General features: G+C 35.3%; 2 protein-coding genes across 3 annotated transcripts; both read left to right on the top strand.

Moving 5' to 3' along the window:
• Nucleotides 1–5,848: 5,848 nt before the first annotated feature.
• LOC141708736 (protein CHLOROPLAST IMPORT APPARATUS 2-like) lies at nucleotides 5,849–9,293 on the top strand. The gene is made up of 3 exons (XM_074512499.1): nucleotides 5,849–7,842; nucleotides 8,330–8,485; nucleotides 9,025–9,293. Exons 1-3 carry the CDS (start codon nucleotides 6,829–6,831, stop codon nucleotides 9,070–9,072), a joined length of 1,218 nt encoding a protein of 405 aa, XP_074368600.1. The 5' UTR covers nucleotides 5,849–6,828; the 3' UTR covers nucleotides 9,073–9,293.
• Nucleotides 9,294–10,248: 955 nt separating this feature from the next.
• LOC141708735 (tRNA-specific adenosine deaminase TAD2-like) lies at nucleotides 10,249–21,718 on the top strand. Of its 2 annotated transcripts, none has more exons than XM_074512498.1 (9): nucleotides 10,249–10,404; nucleotides 17,498–17,563; nucleotides 17,793–17,830; nucleotides 19,174–19,240; nucleotides 19,458–19,617; nucleotides 19,723–19,819; nucleotides 20,362–20,465; nucleotides 20,692–20,772; nucleotides 21,654–21,718. In XM_074512498.1, exons 2-8 carry the CDS (start codon nucleotides 17,498–17,500, stop codon nucleotides 20,727–20,729), a joined length of 570 nt encoding a protein of 189 aa, XP_074368599.1. In that variant the 5' UTR covers nucleotides 10,249–10,404; the 3' UTR covers nucleotides 20,730–20,772; nucleotides 21,654–21,718. The 2 variants fall into 2 exon arrangements, with proteins under 2 accessions (XP_074368599.1, XP_074368598.1); XM_074512497.1 differs by lacking the exon at nucleotides 21,654–21,718 and adding an exon at nucleotides 20,917–21,211.
• Nucleotides 21,719–21,752: the final 34 nt, after the last annotated feature.

Here is a 21,752-nt window from a genome sequence, read left to right as displayed (position 1 = left end):
GACATTATATCTAGTACATACAACAACATCTCTTCAAAGGGACAAAGCTGCTATTAACAAGATGCCTTCAACAGCTGGTGAGTCATTTGAAGAATTTGGAGTAAATTCTGATGATGATGACTTTGTTTCTTCTGATGGAAGCATGAACTTAGGGGGAGATGAAGGCCCTAGTTCTATTCCAAATCTACCTGAATGGGCCTTCACAAAGGAGTCTACAACAGGGCAATTCAATGTCTCCTTAGTCAAACAAATCAGTACTATCAAACAGGCCATTCAGAAAACTTCTCATGCTGGTACAAAGGCTATCCTTACAGCTCACTTGGACTCACTGCATCTCATGAAGTTGCAGCAAGTAAGACAAAATCTGAGTGTGGATGAACTCAGAAAGGATATTGCTGACTTGAAATCCTACAATTCTGAAAAATTGGATTCAGTCATGCCCTATGGTACAATGCAGGACATTTTGTTGAGATTGAAAAAGGAATCACATACTGAAAAGAGGCTGACCAAATTGGAAGACAGAGTTCAAGTTATTGAAGATTCTGTGGCCACCATTCTTCACAACCAACAATCTCAAACAAATCTACTTATGCAGCTGACAAAAGCACAGGGCTTGACCCCTCTCCTTGATGATAACAAAAAGGGGGAGAGTAAAAGGGAAGGGGAAGGAGAGCCATCTACAAAAATCCAAATATCTAAAGTGCTAGTTCCTGCCATCACTACTTCTCCAATCATTCAAATCAAAGGAAAGCCTGATGGAATTGATTTAATCCAGCTAGCAGCAGCTGAAATTCAAGTGAAAGAGCAAAGGAGGAGAATTGATGAAAGGATGCAACAGCTGTTTGGCTCTACACAAGATAAATCAATATCTGTGAAACATAGCACAAAGGTTGAACCAATCAATATGGAGCACAAGCCAGAAAGAAGAAATAAGGTTGGAGAGACTTCTTTCAAGAATCTAAAATCTATGGTTCTCAAGCCCAACACTAGATCCAACAAGGACTCCACAAAGAACCCTCTAGACTTTGCTCAGATGAAAGAAGTGGACTTTCCTCTTCCAAAGCCTGATGAAGACAAAGTTTTGGGTACTAGCAACATAAAACACAAGGAGACCATGGATGAGGCAGTAAGGAGAAACATGGCTATTATCTTTAGAGAGGGAAAGAGCATATGTGTGATGCAAGGACATCCCAAATTCTCAATAGCCAAGAGGGAAGAAACCAAAAGGTTAAAGAAAGAAGCTGAAAAACTCAAGGCTGACAAAAGAGCACAAGCAAAGCTTGAACAAAAGCTAAAGTCAAGTCTAGTTGAAAATGAGAAAGGAATTGAAGTCAGGGGTGAAGACAAGATTGCAAACTTAGATGAGGTTTTTGGGAGTATATTTGGTGAAAGTATGGAGGAAAAAGAGGAATGGCAGAAGGGAAACAGAAGAAAGGCCAAGGCACATAGAAGGAGTGAAGGCAACACTGAAGAAACTAAATCTCTACCTTCCATACCTGAACCCTTTGTTGCTGATCCCACTATAAACATCCATGGTGAACCAATCATCCCAAAAGAGGAACCTATTGATTGGGACACCATCAATTTGCCTACCTTTTTAACCACTCTTCCACTACCAAAGAAACAGAAAAGAAAATCCAAATCTACACCTCCCCTAAACTCTAAGAAATTCACTCAAAAACATAAACCTAACCCTAAGCCACCCATTTCTAAAGATGATTATGTTCACATCTGTGACATAAAAGAAATTTCAGACATTGAACTCTATCTGGATGAGCTGGAGGATGTAAGGGGAATTGCTGCTTACAGACAGCTACCAGAGAGATTGGTGTTCAGATACAAAGGAGCTGGGGAAAGAACATGGCCTCTCTACAGGATTCTGAATGAAGGCTACTCTACCTTGATCAGAGTCTTTTCAGCCATACAAAAGGATTCTGGCTTTACCAGGACTGCCAAGACTGAAATTCTCAACAAGATTGCCAACATAAGGAAAACTTGGAGGGAGCCCAATGCCTTGCCCAGAACCTTACTCATTCAAGAAAGGGGAACTACAATTCACAAATCACCTCATTGGTTGATGGAATTCAGAGATGATAAAGGAGTCAGAAGATTTTTCAGACTTGAAGACCAACTCAAGATTGCCAGCAATGAAACTCTCAAAGAAATGCAATCTAAGTTGGATATCAGTGATGAAGATGAAGCTGAATTCTTCAGACAACTCCAACTCCAAATTGAGGAAAATGACAAAGGGCTAGGAAAGAAAACCAGGGATCAAAGAAGAAAAAGATGATTTGCTCAGGCTAGAGGAGCATCCTTGGAAATACTGTAAATCTTCAATTACCTTCTAGTACATACACTTTTGCAGCACTTTTGAATTTCTACTTAGTTTAAGTTCATATAATTGTTAAGTGTTTTGTTATCATCAAGTTAACCTTGAATTTATGTCTACAATTCTTATAGACATAAATAGGGGGAGATTGTTAGGAATATATGTACATTAGTTTGATGATATGTTTAACAAAACACTTAAGTAGAAATCTAGTGTTTGTAGCCTCAACGGATAAGACCATTTTGGCTATCCGTTGATGGTGTAGCTTTACTTAGAAATAAGTCTAGTGTTGTAGCACATTTCAGTCTCTGAATTTGAGATATAACTCTTAAATGTTGATGGAAATTATAAGTCATGTTGACTACTAGAGGATATACAGATAGGAAGGCCAATTGTAAGTATTTCATGCCTTATAATTTTGTATAAATGAAATGGTGTCAACGGATAACTTAAAGACCTTCAACGGATGAGAAACAAAGCTTCAACGGATGTCTCTAAAGCTTCAACGGATAACATCCTTCAACGGATGAGTGCATCAACGGATAGAGCTTCAACTGCTAACACATCAACGGATAAAGCCATCAACGGATGAAGGCTTCAACGGATGTTCTGTTAAATAGCAGTTGACAAGTGGTAGTTGTACCTACAAACAGAGGCACATGGGTTGACAGAGACAACTGAGATGTGGTAGCCTATTTCAGGAACATCAGAAAAAGCAGCCGTTCTACTCTAGTATAAAGAGGCAATAGTCAACAATGCACTGGAGTAAAATGGAGAAGAAACAAGTGGAGAACTTATTTTATTATTGTACTTTTTATCTTTGTCTTCACTTGTAAACTTGGTGATATATAAACCAAGTAGCAGCTAGTAATTAGAATAGAATTTTTCCAGAGCTGTTTAGAAAAATCTTGAGAGAAAAATTATCTAGTTTGTACTAGGACGCAGCTGTGATCAACTTCTTGAATCACAGATTTTCTGAAATACCATCTCTGGTGGAACAACAATCCACCAGAAAAGTTTTTAAGGTCTGTTGTGTTCTTTACATAAGTGTTTGAATATATATCTGTCAGTATTAGCTTAAAGCAATTCATACACTTGTTTATCTTAAACACATAGCCTTTGAAACTGCTCAAAACTTGAAAAAGTTTTGAGATTTACATTCAACCCCCCTTCTGTAAATCTCATTGTTAGTTCATTAGGAATAACAATTATATATATTTTGTGTAGAGAATTATATTGTTAACTAAATCAGAAAATTAAATAACAATTCTAACCTTAAAACTGATATTTTAATCGGTGATAGTATTTATTGAATTAAATCGAAAATATAGTGTAAATAATTATGGATATATATATTAGTATAAGTGTATTTTAATAATGTTTATATATTTCTACTTGGAGTCCAAGTTTAACAACCACCACCATGTAATGGAACCTAGTTAAATTTATGTTAATATGTAGAACAACAGTTAAATTTATGTTAATATGTCCTGCTCCTAAAGTACTTATATCATGCCCTGTCATGTATCATGAAGAAGAGGAATACAACATTTTTTTATTGAATATATGAATTTTTTGTTATGTTTGTATTCATATTTTACTATGTATATCGATATGATGTATATATTTAATTAATTTGGCTTTATAGGTGCAATCTTGGAAACGGCCTAGGTTTTAAAAATGGAACCTGATAATGATTTGAACAACTGCATAGGACTTCCAAGATCCAGCACAGAGAGTATAAAAAAGGGATGCAATTGTTTGTGGAAAAGGCATTTCCCTTTTTTTCCTTAGTTGATGAAATGAAGTGCCACTGCAAAGATTGTAATGATCGTATGTGGTATCGTCAAGATGTAATTTACGATCATCTAGTTTGCAGATGGCCTTCTTTGTCACATATCTAGTGGATTTGTAAGATGTCACAAGCCAAAGTAAAAAAATCTTTTACTGTTACAATAGATCACTGAAGTGTTACATTTGAATATCTATTGTAATACTCGTAAACGTAACACCCCTTGGTGTTACAATAAACTTAATGTAACGTTTTCCGGGCCTATTTTAACACCATTTAGGCATTACAATGACCCAATTATAACATAGTGCCATTTTTCTTATAATATTCCACTTTTTTTAACATACATCCCCAAACCAAATATATACAATTCAACGGGACGGAGAGAATAATATATTGGTTTCTTGTTCGTGTTACGTAAAGTCAAGAATTTGACTCGTAGCATGTATGATTAGTCAGACAAATAAAAGAGCATAAACTTTGTTTCTATAAGAAATCATAATTTTTTGACTAATGAAAAATCATGAGTGAACTTTTACTGACATGAAGATAACTGTATTATGCTACCAGTATTATAGGCTGTGTGACCTGACTTCAGTGTTCCCTTATCAAATTCATGAGTGGTGAGACAAGACAGTTGAACTGTTTGCACAATTCAAAAAGCTTTTATTTAGAAAGTAATTTAAAGTAGATGTGTGGGGGCAAAACACCATAAAAATCAAATCTTAATTTGGTTATAATACTGAGAAGCCATTGATGTTAAATAGCCAAACGTACGACTCCTAAATGCCACACAAATCACATCACAAGCAACCAAAAACCTTAAAATCATTGGGTCTAGCTCGTTGTAGTATCCACTAAACCTCATCTGCAGCTTCATCTACTTCTTTGGTACACGTGAAAATCCGTCTACCAGTAAAGGATTGTCCACGTTAGCCCTAGAAAATCTTTGTTGCCCAATTGGTGAGTGACACGTCAGTAGATAAGAAAGTCTCCTTCCCCATAATCCTTTGCAGGGATGACATACTTGGAACAAGATCAACTGGGACGTCCATCCATGCCCCATGAATTGGAGATTAGATTCTACTAGTCACCACCACACTGCCCTTATTATTACAGTTGTGTAATTTTAGATGGCAAATTCAATCTCTAATCATAATGCGATATCATGATTTCTTAAAAATTTACGGAAACGACAACATAAAAATATGTGAAAATTATTATTTTTCGCACATTTGATCTTTTTCCACATAACGGCAATATAGTATAATTTTACGAAAATAATAACATGAGAATACATGAAAATTATAATTATCTACATCTTCGATCCTTTTTTGTATCAATTAGATATATACAGTTTCGAGTATTTTTCGATTAACCTAAATTACTAGCCAGTACCGATAAAGATTAATATATACTAGCCCCGATAAAGATTGATATATACGTATATGATTGATGCAGACACATGTATTATTTTCGAGAGTATAAATCATGATTTTTCAACCTTAATGGAAATGCACAAAGTAATTAGGAGAAAATGAAGGGTAAAGTAGTAAATGGAAGTGATGAAATAATTGGATTTACTAAAGAGTAAAGTGGGTAAATGAAAGAAACGAATGGAGGAGTTGAGAAATGCACAGTGTGGTCCAAATATAGAAGCCAAACAAGCTTCGTCTCATCCTCTGTTATCATCTCTGTCCGTCCATCTTAGAGAGAGAACACCTCCATAATTCTGAGAGAGAGAGAGAGAGATTTTTGAGAGAGAGAGAGAGATGTGTGTGTGGTGGGCTCTGCAGTTTTTACAGATACCCCTTAACGTATCTTTCTCTTTTTTATCTTCTCCCCGTGACTCCTGCTACAAAAATATACTCCTCCCTCCTCTGTCTCTCCCCTGTTTCTAGCCTTTTCTTTCAGTAATCCACTGGAGTCTTGGATTCTCACTATTGGATAATTCTCTTATTTTTCCTTAGATATTTTTACATTCTTGCTGGATAAAATAAACCCCCCATCTCTTGAAAAACTTTAAATCTTGGGGATTGTGCATCACTTATTATAAATTCTTCCTCCTTAAACCTCTGCTCTCTCTCTGTTTCATTTGTCTTCCTCTTCTTTCTCTTCATTTATTCCTACTCTCACATTACATATATAACCAGAGCATAAGTAGTATACTTTCCTTATTTATCCTGCATGTTTTGATGAATTCAAGATTGATTTTTTTAGGTTTAAGTTTCTGAACTTGTTGTACCTTTTTGGGTTTTTATAGGGTTCTGGTATCTTTTTAACTAATTTAATATCTTGGTCCTTTTGTCTCTTCTTTTCATTATTACTTACTTATATGATATGATATATGATACCAACTTTTTCTTTTTTATAGTTTAAGTACTTTCTGGGGTTTAGGGTTTTGTGCTATTTTTCCTTATAGGCTGCTTTACCATTTCAACACAAGCCTTGCCTGATTGGTTGTTCAAAATTGAGCCAATACTTAGCCTTTGTTGTTGTCATCAGTTTGATATAATTGCCATTTGGTGGGCCAGTTCTCTCTGATTCCAGTTTGTACTTAATTTATGTTCAGAATCTTCTGATGCATAAAATTCTGTGAGCTGTGTACTTATTCTGATTCTGAGCACTCTTCTGAGCCTTACTTAATTGTTTTGCACTTGAAGTTTGTTTCTTTATTTTGTATGAGTTAGTACTTGTGTTGTTGAAAATGTCTTCTTGTATAAGTGGAGGTGGTAGGACTTATGGTTTCGATCTTGACATTGTTAAATCGACTTCTACTTGTAGTAGAACTTCGCATTCATCTTCTCCGTCTTCAACTCTATCTGAATCAAGCAATTCTCCGATTGCAATTTCTCATCGAAAGCCTAGAACTCCTCGAAAAAGACCAAACCAGACTTACAATGAGGCAGCAGTGCTTCTTTCCACTGCATACCCGAAAATATTTTCCACCAAACACCTCACTAAGCCTTGCAAATCAACCAAATTATGCAATACTTTCTTGGATGAGCCTCCTGAGTTGCTTCTTCCTTTCCGAACCATAGACAATTCGGGGTTTTTACTCCATCAGCCAATACTAGAAAAGCCCATTGTTGCCATTGAGCCTAAAGTTGTGAATTCTTGCCAAAAGGCGTGTCAGAGTCCCCCGGGGAGTGATTTCTATGGGAATTCAGCTGAATTTTGCGACGGTCAGCAAGAAGATTTTGATGCAGAGTCAATTCTCGATGAAGAAATGGAAGAAGGGATTGATAGCATCATGGGGAATTTAAGCGTGAACAACGATAATATAGTCGAGGAAGCCACTAATAATACTTGCATTGGTTATCCATTGGGGTTGGGATTTAGTGCTAATTTTGATTTTGGTTTCGGAATGAGAAGGGGAGTAAGGGCATTGCGAAATGTTGATGAGTCCAACTGGTGGAGTTTCCCCACAGTCGATGTTGCAAATATTACGCCTAAATTCAAGAACATTTCACCTCCTGCAACACAAAAGAAGAAAAAGAAGGTCGAGAAAATAGTGGAACTCAAGTCTCTGAATTGTCCTAAAGACAACAAAAATTTAGTACTTGCTAATGCTGCTGAAGAAACCACAACTCTTCCGGAGCTGAGTGCAGGGCCGCGCCTGAAATTAAATTACGACAAAGTTATGGAAGCGTGGTCGGACCGCGGTTCGCCATTCCCGGATGAGATATCAGGGTCGGAGTCATCGGGAAATGATATTTATGTACGTTTCTCTGCCATTCCTGCCAGGAAATCTAGGTCCAGGAACAAAGTTTAAAACCAACCATCTCAAATACACTTATGTTCGAGTCTGTTATTTTAGAAGTTATAGCTCTTTTGAGTTTTCAAATAGGGTGGCTGTGTAGGTCAGTTACAATCAAATTTTAATAAAACGGTTGGTCAGTTTTTCATTCCAAATTTTTATCGTGCTCCAATTTTGATGTTGATACTTAAACCCCTTTCGGAAAAATAACATTCTTTTTCGGTTAAAAAATGTATAATACGGTAAATAAAAAAATCTTTGTGTTACGAGCGAGATCTACTGAACTAGACTAATGAGACGGGTAATTATGACACCAAACAAGAAAATGAGAAATGAAATGGTAAACAATGATTAACATATGCATAATGTGGTGTAAATAAGTAGAAATGGAGTAAATTATTAGATGTGAAAAATCTAAAATGTTGAGTGTTGGTTGAACTTGAAACAGGCAAGGCTGGCTCAAATAGACTTGTTCTCAGAGCTGGGAGGAGTGAGAGAAGCGAGTGTACAACGTTACAAGGAAAAAAGGCGTAACCGTCTCTTCTCCAAGAAAATCAGGTACCAAGTCAGAAAACTCAACGCTGATCGACGCCCCAGAATGAAGGTACTACCATTTTTAATCTCGTAATTTTTCGTCTTTTCTCTACTGTCGAAAACAAAAATTACAAAATTTATTTAAGCCGTTCCACTTATTTGTATGGCTCACCAGACTAGAAATGGGAGTCTCCGCCCAGCTCCCCTGTTTTTGTTTGCTTTCATCTTGACTCTTTATATTTAACCATTTAATTTATTTATTTATCTGTTCATTAATCACACACGCATACACCAGAATTTAAACTCATGATTTCTCGTAAACTTTATTCGACTTCTCATAAACTTCATTTGATATTTTTCATCGGTATACAAAATTTTTTAACACCAAGTTTTCACTTACCAAAGTCTAAATGTACTTATATATTCTCAGCAGCAGAGTCATAAAATTATAAATGTGAATATATATATATATATAATCAATGCATATGTTTTTTGATATTTTTATTCTAGCGGAGCTAATAAAGAGTTGTTTAAGATGTTTATAAGTAATTTTTTCTATCGTAGCGAGATTTTAGATTGAAGTGAGCCCCTATGTTTGCAATGTTGCAGGGGAGATTTGTGAGAAGGTCCAATTCAGACATGGATGAAGAAAGCTAAATGTATGGATAAAAAATAAGTAATTGTGAAGGAAGCATTTGGTCATATAATTTCATCATTTTTGTAAAACTTGTTTTGTACAATAAGTATGCTTGGCTGGGCTGCCTACATTATTAGTACTGAGGAGGAGAAGGTAGCATGAGAGTAGTTAGTTAAGAGGAGGAATGTGGATGAAGTTAAGTAGTTGTCCATATTTATAAACAATTTTGGTTTCTCATATATGTGCTTATTTTACTATTACATTTTATTTTTGTTTCTAAGTCTATTTGTTTTTGTTTCTAAACTATTATGCTTGTTGTTTAGTGTTTGTAAGATGCTTTTGGTAGCTATTTTGGGGAGACATACACGATATTGATACAATGCAATGCGTAGTGTTGAGCACGCAGTACCATTGTGTTTTAAACATAAGGGTACTATTCTTTCTGTTTTTTTTTTTTATTTTATGTTTTGATTTTTGACACATATATTTATGAGTTTTGACCAAATAGCTAAAATTAATATTTTTTTAATTTTTTTATAAATTATAATTTTGATTTTATACTTTTATTCAAAAAAAATAAAAATATTAATTTTAACTATACAGTCAAAAAAGTCAAAACAACGAATATTAAAAAATAGGAAGGGTGAAAAACCAAAATAAAATACCATTTGGAGGGAGAAACTGCCCTTTTTACCCTGAATATGCATTACCATTGTGCGTATTCACTGCTACAGTAATCAATGAATAAGCATTGTAAATTTTTAAAAGAATGGAATACGCATCTGTAAAATACGCATTTCATCGGTATTTTGGGCAGTTTTCCCGCCGGTGGGTAGTTTGAGCACTTGAAGCTGAAAAGTGGTGTATTTTAGGTATTCTTTCATACAATTTCATCCACCAACAAATCATGATTTTTGGGGCAGGTGTGGAGTTGTTTACGAAATTAGTTGTCTTTAGGCCTGTAGCCCTCGGTTTTCGGAATCGGGACTTGACCCGATTTTTGAAAAGAATTTGAAATTTTGACCCGTCATACTTTATATTTTAGAAAAAAACACAATATATTATATAAAAAAATACGTTTCAAAGAAATAATTTATCCGGAAAAAAATCATAAAAAAATACGTTTCAAAGAAATAATTTATCCGGAAAAAAATCAACTCAAATAGTAAGAGGAATTCGGAAGTAACAGACTTTTAAAAACGAACTGCACAAGGATCTTCAAAACTGAGTAGTGCAAAGCCCAAAAACGTGACACAAGATAATCTAAAAAAAGCCCACATCACAAGCTTAACTCGTTTCAATCAGGGGAAGATAACTCGGGGAAATCAAGCTCATTCACCGCTCTTTAGAGAGTAAGAACCGTCTGATCTTTTTGTAATTCATCAGCTTTGAATACTTATATTGTCAATGTTATATTATTTACATAGTGTTTACCTTGGTGATATTATGCTCCCCAACTGTTTGATAAAATTACTAGAGGAGTTAGCCCCCTAGGTGAAATTGTTTGCGTTAATTACGATGCAGCTTTAGGACTTACAGTCCTAACTGTTGAAATTCTTCAGCCTTGATCACGATCACACTGTATCTAATGTGTTTTGTTCGATAATAAGCATTACCTAGACTAGGTACATTTGTTCGATATTAGTTTACTTAGTGTTTAGCAGTTTACCTAGTGTTACAAGCCTTCAAAATGATAGCCAGCTACCTCTTGTCCGAGACAAAGCACTTGTGATAATGAATGTTCACATCCCGTGTAATCTGTCTTTACTTAAAAGTTAGCGATTAGAGTAACTAGACATTAAATTAAATAGATAAGAGCACATGTTATATCTAATGTTCACATCCCCTCTAATCTGGCTTTACTTAAAAGTTAGGGATTACAGAAACTAGAGATTGAACATCTAAGAAACACATTTTATATACATTTTTTATAGTTTGTACTAGTTCTCAAAAATCGTTGTTAAAAAAATAGCACAATCCATTTCAAACCTCATACGAAGTATTAGACATTTAAAACGAAAAAATAAATACGTTTTGTAACACCCTAGTCCCACATCGATAAGATTTGAGACTTCTGTTCAGTTTTTATAAGTCAAAGTACTACAACTACTTGCATCAACAAAGAATAGCATTTACGAGTCGGGAATCCGTCTACCAAAAGGCTTTCTCGTTATCTTTCCTAAGTAAAGCAGGCGAACCATAATCTTTTGAGGGCCTGTGGTGGGCTAGTTGTGGTGGGCTAGTTGTTTACCCAATTTGGTTGCATTTGGTCCAGTAAGCTTCGGCTTATTTCAGACTCGAAATCGGGACTTGATCTGATTTTCGGAAAAGACTCGGGATTTGACCCGAGTTGTCACACGTTTAGGGCAAATATTTTTTGAGGGCCTGTGGTGGTCTAGTCGTTTACCCAATTTGGTTGCATTTGGGCCAATAAGCTTCGGCTTATTTCAGACTCGAAATCGGGACTTGATCCGATTTTCGGAATAGACTCGGGATTTGACCCGAGTTGTCACACGTTTGGGGCAGATATTTTAATAGGGCAGATGGTTGGGGCAAATTTTTTGGTGACCCCGCAGACTTTAGTCTTTATCTCTACCAACCATCAATCAATCAATCATTTTCACATTCTTATCCAATCTTAGTTCGACCTCCAAAACGGGGATCTCACCAAACCCTACATTTATCTACAAAGTTTAGCATTATCATTTCGCTTTTTTTTTATATATATGGTCAAAATATTCCTTCTTCTTCATCGGGTCCTTCTTCGGGTCGTCAACAATACCCTTTAACCTCGGGTCAACTCGTTCCGGGTCGTCAAGCTTCCTCTGGTCAACTCTTTCCGGGTCATGATCCTTTTCCTGCTTCATCGGGTCCTTCAACCTCGGGTCAACTCGTTCTGCGTCGTCAACAATACACTTATTTATCGGTCCTTCACCCTTACACTGACACTGGAATCCGGTATCTATACCAGCATTCACCATTCAGCAAGTGACACATTAACACATTTCCTCTCTGTAACACCACTTGAGCTTCATTCACTAACTAAACTTTAAGCTAGTACAATTAAGTTCACAATATTATTTATGTTTCTCTTTACTTATTTAAAACCATTGTGAACATTAGGGATAGTTGGTCCCCGGACCATCGTTTCACAACTTTCGCTTGTGTATAACAATTGTAATACGTGGAAGCCAAGTGACTTCAACTAATCCTTTTCTTTATTTTTTTCATATTCACTTATCAGAAATTCATAGCGCACAAGCTCATTAATAAACATTACATTTTGAACAAAAAGCCTATGCAATAGAAACATGTAGAGAGGGCAGATGGGGGGAATGTGGAAGGGAATAATGTGAAGTAATTATGTAAATAGAGATAATTGTGCATACTATAGACTTTCGAGACTAAGAATGATAAAATTTATGGAAGTCGCGGAAATAGTTCACCTGAGCATTTGATATGATAATAGTCGCTGATGTATATAGACTTCTACTATTTATCTATGTTCTTAGAAGTTATCGAATGGAGGGGCAGATACTGATGGAGTTTTATGTAGAAAATAAGAAACTAGTTAATGTAGGAGAGAAGAGAAACACATTTCTATGAATAGACTTCATAATTATAAATCTGCAGAACTGAACTTTTATACAATAACTATGCTAACTGCTAATCTAAAGATAAGGAACTGCCTATAACTTCCTCCTAAAATCAACCATAACTACTAGATAGTTACAATCCTACAACTGCTACTAAGTTATTTATTTAAACATTCATAATAACTAAGAAATTATAGATAATATATGAATTCCAGCATGGTTGTTGCAGCAACTTAAGTATAAATTTTCAACACTCCTCCTTACTTTGGTTGCTGCAAACTCCAAGTTTCTTTCTAAGAAACTCAAACTTACTTCTTGGCAGAGCCTTTGTAAATATGTCAGCTAGCTGAAGATCAGACTTGCAATATTTTAAATCAACTAACCCTTCTTTCTGCACTTCTCTAAGAAAGAATAACTTAATGTTGAAGTGCTTAGTTTTATCATGAAAAACAGGATTGTGAGAGATAGCAATTGCTGCTTGATTATCAACAAACACTTCTGTCCTTCCTTCTTGTTTCATATTTAAATCCAGTAACACTTTTCGTAACCACAAAGCCTCATTTACAGCAGCACCAGCAGCAATGAATTCGGCTTCTGCTGTTGACTGTGCTACAGTATTCTGCTTCTTGCAACACCATGAGAACACATTTGAACCCAACTTTGAACAATAACCAGTGGTACTTTTCATGTCATCAAGTGAACCTGCCCAATCACTATCCGAATAGACCTGCAAAATGCAGTCTTGATCTGCTCGAAATTTGATTCCATAATCCAGCGTCCCTCTCACATATCGAAGGACTCGTTTAGCAGTTTTAAGATGTGTTTCAGTTGCACAATTTGTAAATCTAGATAAGAGACTTACAGCATGCAATATATCAGGTCTCGTAGACGTTAGATACATCAAACAACCAATTAGACTTCTGTAAAAACTTTCATCAATTTTCTCGGCTTCATCTTCTTTCATCAACTTCTCTTTTTGGGACATTGGAGTATCCACACTCTTGCAATCATCCATTCTGAATTTGTTGAGAATTTCCTTAGCATACTTTCGCTGAGAAATAAACACTTCTCCTTTTTTCTGCTTTATTTCCATTCCCAAAAAATAAGCCATCTCTCCCAAATCTGTCATCTCAAAGGTGTGTTTTATATCCTCTTTGAACATCTTTACAAGTTCTTCGTTGCTTCCTGTAATCAATAAATCATCCACATACAATGAAACAACGACAAAATCAATTTCATCACCTTTAACGTAAAGAGTAGCTTCATTTAAACTTCTCTTAAAACCGAGTTTCATCAAGTATTCATCGATTCTGCTGTTCCAACTTCGAGGGGCCTGTTTAAGGCCATACAAGGCTTTCTTAAGCAAGTACACATAATCTTCTTTTCCTTTTACAACAAATCCCTCGGGCTGCTCGACATATATCTCCTCCTCTAGAACGCCATTCAAGAATGCTGATTTAACATCAAGATGATAGATTTTCCAGCCCTTTTGTGCAGCCATAGCAAGTAACAGCCTTATGGTATCTAATCTCGCAACAGGAGCGAAAGTGTCAGAAAAATCAACTCCAAATATTTGAGCATACCCTTTAACAACGAGTCTAGCTTTATGTTTATTGATCGAGCCATCTGGATTTAACTTTGTTCGGAATACCCATTTCACTCCAATCACTTTCCGGTTAGTTGGTCTTTTCACCAAGGTCCAAGTTTCATTTTTTTTGATCATCTTGATCTCTTCATGCATAGCATTAATCCATTCAAGATTCTTCTTAGCTTCCCAAAAACTTGCAGGTTCAAGTATTGCAACATTGCATTTTTGATAAATATCAGAAAGAGATCTCATACCTCGAACAGGAATGTCATCAACCATTTCATCTTCATTAAGCTGTAATTTTGAAACTTGGTTTGGAAACTGAACTGCTTGTTTATCCTTCCAGTCCCATTCATCATTTTCCATGAAATGAACATCTCTGCTTATCAAAATCTTCTTGGTATTTGGTTGGAAGATTCTATAAGCAGATTTAGAATGTGTGCTATAGCCAATAAATACTCCTGCCTCGGCCTTTTTATCAAGCTTGTCCCTTTTTATTTGAGGAATATACACAAAGCATAAACATCCAAATACTTTTAAATTTTCTAAAGAAGGTTTGTAACCATACCAGATTTCATATGGAGTTTTTCCGGAAACAGCTTTTGTAGGAAGCCTGTTGAGGAGGTAAACTGCAGTGTGTGTAGCTTCTGCCCAATATTCCCTTGGCAAGTTCTTTTCAAACAACAAACATCTTGACATTTCTGTTATGGTACGATTCTTTCTCTCGCTGACTCCATTTTGTTGCGGAGTATACGGAGCTGTGAGTTGATGATCGATTCCTGTCTCCTCACAGAAAAAATTAAACTGGTCCGATGTATATTCTTTTCCATTATCAGATCTTAATACTTGGATGTTTTTCCCACTTTGTTTTTCAATCCATTGCTTGAATTTCCAGAACACACCAGCCACTTCTGACTTGAATTTAAGAAAATATATCCAGCACATTCTGGTATAATCATCAATGAAAATCAGATAATACCTACTCCCATTTAGTGATAGAGTTCTGCGAGGTCCAGCAACATCAGTGTGTACCAACTGCAGCTTTTCAATGGCTCTCCAAGTTGATTGCTTGAAAGGAAGTCTAACTTGTTTTCCTTGCTGACAAGCTCTACAATTAGAAATTTCAGATGCAAGACAAGGCAAACCTTGAGCTAATTCGTTCCTTTGCAGATTTACCACAGCTTTATGATTAAAATGGCCAAGTCGTTTATGCCAAATTTCTGTATTGACTTGTGTTGCAGGAAATGCTGCCTGCTCCTCCTCTAAAGGATCAAGTGCAAAACTCTTCGCTTTCATTTTCACTTTGAAGACATCGTTATTCTTTGCATCTCTAATTACACATTGATTTGTTTCAAAAATAATTTTGAAACCTTTTTGAGTCAATTGAACAACACTTAACAAATTCTGACTGATGTTAGGCACAAATAGCACATCTTTAATATATTTTGTACCTGAAGTGCTTTCAAGTGCCACTGTGCCTTTTCCTTCGACTGCAATATATTCTCCATTTCCAATCTTCACTTTTGAAGTCACTGAAGTATCCAAATCCTTAAAAAGCTCACGATTAAACGTCATATGATTGGTACAACCACTGTCAATTAACCACTTGCCACTTGAATGACTAGTTGCAAAGCAAGATGCTACAAAAAGTTGTTCCTCTTCTTCCTCATCAGCCACATCAGCAACTTGAGCAACGTTCTTTTGCTTTATATCCACTTGTGACATTGTGTTACTCCTGCAAATTCTTTGATGGTGTCCCTTTCTCTTACAATTTTCACATTGTTGGTCAGGATTTCGCCAACATTTAAAAGGTGGATGACCCTTTCTGCCACAATGTTTACAAGGAGGGAAATCATATTTTGGTCCCTTACTTGTGTTGGAAAAATCAAAAAATGCAATTCCATTCCTGTTCTTATCATTTCTTGTCCATTGTCTTCCTTGGTTTGATTGAACACTGGCCGGTAACGCACCTTCAACAAACCCTTCAGATCTCATAAGCCTGCGTTGTTCTTGAGCCTGCAAAGCATACATCAATTCTGCCAGACTAATTTTTGACAGGTCCTTTGTATTTTCCAACGAAGAAATAGTAGCTTCAAATCTTTCTGGAAGAGTGACAAGAATTTTTTGGACTAATCTCGAATCTGAAAATTCGGTACCAAGTAATCTTACTTTGTTCGCGATACCAAGTAGTTTGTCACAATACTCTTTCACGGTCTCAGAATCTTTCATCTTCTGGAGTTCAAACTCTCTGATTAGATTTAGGATTTTCATTCCCTTCATTTTCTCATCTCCCTCGTACTCTTTTTTTAGAAAATTCCATATCTCAAAAGCCGATTTCATAGTCATAATTCTGACAAAGATCTCAGCGGAGACTGCAGAAAATAACGTTGCTCTTGCCTTCGATTTTCTGGATTTCCTATCTTTATGCAACCTGATCTGCGCCACGGTTGGATTATCTGTTAATTGAGGAACTTCGTAGTCCTCCTCCACTGCTTCCCATAAATCATTGGCTTCTAGATGAGCCTCCATTCTTGCTGCCCAAACATGGTAACCTTCACCATTGAAAACCGGTGGTGCTAATGAAGTAAATGGGGTTTCTGAATCCATGGAAGAAGAAAAAAAAATAAAACTAAAATTTTCAATCACAGGTCCCTCAAGAAGAGGGCTCTGATACCATTTTGATGGAGTTTTATGTAGAAAATAAGAAACTAGTTAATGTAGGAGAGAAGAGAAACACATTTCTATGAATAGACTTCATAATTATAAATCTGCAGAACTGAACTTTTATACAATAACTATGCTAACTGCTAATCTAAAGATAAGGAACTGCCTATAACTTCCTCCTAAAATCAACCATAACTACTAGATAGTTACAATCCTACAACTGCTACTAAGTTATTTATTTAAACATTCATAATAACTAAGAAATTATAGATAATATATGAATTCCAGCATGGTTGTTGCAGCAACTTAAGTATAAATTTTCAACAGATACATTAACTATTAAGCGGTTACAAATGTGAATGAGACCTTTAAGTTGTTACAAATATATACAACTTATTGTATATGTTATTGAGACAACTTTTTAATTTATACGGGCGCATATGTTACTGAGACAACTTTTTAGTTTTACGGGTGCTGCTTCTTCCATCTCTGGCTGTGTTTATATTATTTTGCAGTTTTTGGAAATTGACGTTGTAATATCTATAAAGATTATATGTGTGCTGCTTTTTCCATCTCTTTATGATTTTTTTCCTTTAGATGGAAGCTTGTGAGATTGAGGACGTGACAATTACTGATGCATGCATGAAGCTTGCAATAGAACAGGTATCTAAACCAGAAATCTATCAACCAAATGTAAAGGATCTAGGACGGCTTTAGAACTGAGAATTTTTCTACTTTTTTGTCGCTTTTGTCTAAAATTAGTAGGTTCCATTATCAGTATAGAGGAGGTTTCATTCCTGTAATATCTTAATTCGTTTAGTATGAAACTTCCCTTGAAATTTGGAGCCTGTGCATATATCATTATAATTTACTCCCCTGTACCCTGTTGCAGGCAAAACTTGCCTTGAATAACCTTGAAGTTCCAGTCGGGTAAGTGTTCTTTCCAAGTACTGATGAATTCAAGTTGCACAACTTTTATCTCTCTCTACAGTTTGGTAGTAAATTAAATCTTTTTGTACATCCTTATTTACTTTAGTCTGTGCTGTATGCTTTTGCAAGACAAGAATTTATGCATGATTCTTTATTTCCGGTCTTAGTAATTTAAGCAGTCTAGATATTTCTAAAAAAATTGTGAGTGGTATGACATTGACAAATTTGGAGTTTATTACTTATTTTAAGAAGAAATTGGGTAAGCAGTGTGCCCAAATTCAATTAAGGAACTTCTTGTTTATTTGTTTTCATTGTGAAAAAAGCACAAGGAGAATACAATTCTGTTACAGGAAAAGGCTTTGAAAACAGATGGAACATTAATTTACATAGTTCTTGTAGTCATCTAGTTTGCGGATTTATTTTGTATTTGCTATAGGATAGACACCTTGATAATTTCCTACTTATTATAGGACTGTACACTTCTGATTTACATACGGATTGGTGGTTTGTTCTATCAGGATCATTTAATTATGGATATCATGTAGTGTTCACTTTTTGGTTTTTGTAAAATTGAAACGTTAGAAGTCGAACTTCCTTGGGCCTTACAACTTGTATTTTAGTTGATTTTCACATATGCAGCATATAATGCTCTATTCCTCGAGAATAAATATTCACTGATAGTTGGGAAGGAGGGGGTTTCTGCAGTTTCCATCCCCCAAACTCCCCCGTAAGTCGGAATGTTTTATGGATGTAGGTATTAAATTGTAAATGATGAATTTTTTGTTTGCTAAATATAAATTTTCAATTTCATTTTTATAATTATTTTATTTAAATATAAAAATACTATGGCTCGTAATTTCTTCATAATTTGTTGGGATAAGATTACTCTTTTTTGTCAATAATTGCATAGTTAGAAAAACTTTATCGATAATGTAAGATGTTTGTGCACCATAATTTTTTACATATAAAACTTTTTATTGTCATTTCACTGTTTTGTTGCCTGCCCTATGCTTGATACTGGGCTCCATTCTTGCCTGTTGACACCTTAAGCTTCCTTCATCCTTTGGTCTTAAGTCATTGTATTAACATCAATGGATTTACAGTGTCTACAGTCTAAAATAGTTCTATTACTAGGAGAAGCATGCCCTGAGACCTGATGTGTTGCATATTCCAGTGTATTTAAAAGTTGATTTAAATTTGATCGATATGTACCAAATTTGGATCAAATTTATTTGGTTGCTTAAGGGTTTGATTTAATAATATATATTACATGATATTGGAGTATGATGACATTGGATCTTGTGGATATCTGGCCAACTCAAGTTTGATTTGCAAATAACTAGCTGTGTCATCATTGAGGATGAAAAGGTCATTGCGGCTGGAAGAAATCGGACAAATGAGACAAGAAATGTATGAATTTTTATTGTGTCTTTCCAGTATTCTCTTCATTGTCATTCTTTACCTTATTTTTTTGCAAATGATCCGATCTTCGAGCAGATTGTACAGTTGAGCAACCTGAAAGTTTTAGTAAATAAAAGTTCTGATATTTGGCATCTGCAGTTATCTGTCCGTATGTATACCGTTGGAGAATAATGACCATATATGACTTGTGTTTGCATTGGTGCAGGCTACAAGACATGCAGAGATGGAGGCTATAGATATTTTGCTAGAGCAGTGGCAGAGAATTGGTCTGTCTAATGCAGATATCGCTAAAAGATTTTCAAAATGCACTCTTTATGTTACATGTGAACCTTGTATAATGTGTGCAGCAGCTTTGTCAATTCTTGGTATGCAATTCGTTTGCACTATAGTAGAGCTTTTTAGTATGATATATATTGGTAGTGCTTGCTTGTTATATCTTTCTCTTCGTTATCACTTTCTTCCTTACATAGGTATGAAAGAGGTGTATTATGGCTGCGCCAATGATAAGTTTGGTGGGTGTGGATCAATATTGGCTTTGCATACAAGTGAATGTGGGAGGTCAACTAGGTTTAGTTTCGAGCATCCTCTTTATTTGTTGGAACTTTTAGATTTTATATCCTTCTTTGAAATTGTATTATTTTCCACTCACCGGATATTGAGATTTTCTTATTAGCAAACTAGTCTTGTCGAAATAGGACCTAAAATGGAATACCTCTACATTCATACTAACAAGTTATGCAATCAGTGAACAAGAGATTCATAAACAAATACCTAACTTTCGAAAAACTTGTAATCAGTCATTAAAAAAGTTGACTTTTTTTCTTTTGCTAAGTAACAAAAAGCCAACGTTGTTTCTTCTGTCTTGACAGATAATTAGATTCCGTTATGCTGTATTTGACAACCAGGAAAAGATGACAACAAAAGAGGAATATGATTATAAGTTTGCTTCAGCCACTTGCTACATGTCTTGAATATTTCGAATTAATACAAACGTCCTTGAGGTTTAAAATGGACACTTAAATCAATTAGAATCAACTCGTCATATTGCACTACTTATTTTGTTAATGAATGGTTTGATTCTCATTTCCTGATTTGACTTTTAATGTCAGGGATGAAGTGTTGCGAGGAACGGGTTTTAAATGCACAGGAGGAATAATGGCTTCAGAAGCAATTTCCATGTTTCGAAGTTTCTACGAACAAGGAAATCCTAATGGTATTTCAATTGCATCATAATTAATTATATAGAAACTGATGGCATTCTGTGTAAGTGTGTAGTCTGCCTCAAAATGAGAAACATGGATAAAATTGATTAAACAATAAAATCAAGGTTCATATGTAATGTAACCAGGTTTTGTAATATTTATATCTCATAAAATTTCTCTGCTAACATACATTGAAGATTACTGATTGTTATAGCTGCTATGCATTGTGTATTTCAGCTCCAAAGCCTCACAGGCCACCTGCCCAGAGCAGTTGAAGATAAATTTATTCTTTTGTAACATTGCTATTGCGGTGAACAGGTTAGCTTTCTGCAATTTTTTAGGTTAGATTTTTTTTAGTACTATTTTAATAGTTCCCAGAATTCTCCTGTTTTCATAAAGTATTTATAAGTTTGATATTATGATGAACCATGTCATTTTTTTTACTTTATTGTTGCTTTGCAGCTGATTGTCAAGGACAAGTTATGGGGGACCGGGGGGGGGGGGGGTTCCATGCAGGGAGACCATATAATTGGCTTTTAGGCAAATTTGTTATTTGAAGTGGAAGGAGTGGACAAACTTCTTGATATGCAAGTGACTTTTGCAAGGATAATTTGCAACTTCTAAAACAATCTTTAATTGTTATAGATACTTTGTTTAACCAGAAAAAAGTGATGTATTTTTATTATTTTGGTTAAATTATAACTTGTCATATCTTTAAATAGTCAGATGGTCTTCAAGTGTTGAGTAGGCTGATTTATTTTTTGGTTGTTGAGAGTGCTTGGAAACTTTTCAGGTTACCTCAGCCTATTATATTTGTTCTTATTTTTTTTCAGACTGTTGATGAGTTGCCCTGTTGAGAATTGAGATCTCTCTTCTTATAATAGTCCCCCCATAAAACTAGTTAATTCTCTTAAATTCTTGAGATCGTCATACTTTACCTTCAGGCCGCATGAATGGTTTAAATCAATAAGTTACTGTTTAAGCATCTAGTAAGAAGAAACAAACACCAAAGTCACTGCTTAGTTCTGCAGCATCCATTTGTATCTTTTTTAAAGCATTAATTGAAGTAGATATCGGAAATTTTCATTATTGTCTTTGTTATTGGTTTGTAATTTGTGATTGCTGATTCCAAATTGCTATTTTTGTACAGAATATGTTTTGTGACTTATTTAGATGTTCATAGTGTCGCTTGTGTGCAGTTGTCAATTTGCTTGGGGTACATAAGCCGGAGCCTGATTTTCATGTTGTTTTCAGCAGATGTAAGGTCTGCAACCTACTAGAATATATGTATTTGCTTT

The sequence above is a fragment of the Apium graveolens genome, chromosome 2 (assembly GCF_009905375.1).
Source record: "Apium graveolens cultivar Ventura chromosome 2, ASM990537v1, whole genome shotgun sequence".
Taxonomy (NCBI): domain Eukaryota; kingdom Viridiplantae; phylum Streptophyta; class Magnoliopsida; order Apiales; family Apiaceae; genus Apium; species Apium graveolens.
Note: the sequence above shows the minus strand (reverse complement) of the source record. Positions and strands in the feature narration are given on the sequence as shown.

Coding starts and splice junctions, on each gene's coding strand:
- LOC141708736 (XM_074512499.1), top strand. CDS start 6,829: ATGTCTTCTTGTATAAGTGGAGGTGGTAGGACTTATGGTTTCGATCTT. Junction 7,843..8,329: donor CATCGGGAAATGATATTTAT/GTACGTTTCTCT, acceptor AACTTGAAACAG/GCAAGGCTGGCTCAAATAGA. Junction 8,486..9,024: donor ATCGACGCCCCAGAATGAAG/GTACTACCATTT, acceptor GCAATGTTGCAG/GGGAGATTTGTGAGAAGGTC.
- LOC141708735 (XM_074512498.1), top strand. CDS start 17,498: ATGGAAGCTTGTGAGATTGAGGACGTGACAATTACTGATGCATGCATG. Junction 17,564..17,792: donor TGAAGCTTGCAATAGAACAG/GTATCTAAACCA, acceptor ACCCTGTTGCAG/GCAAAACTTGCCTTGAATAA. Junction 19,241..19,457: donor GGACAAATGAGACAAGAAAT/GTATGAATTTTT, acceptor GCATTGGTGCAG/GCTACAAGACATGCAGAGAT.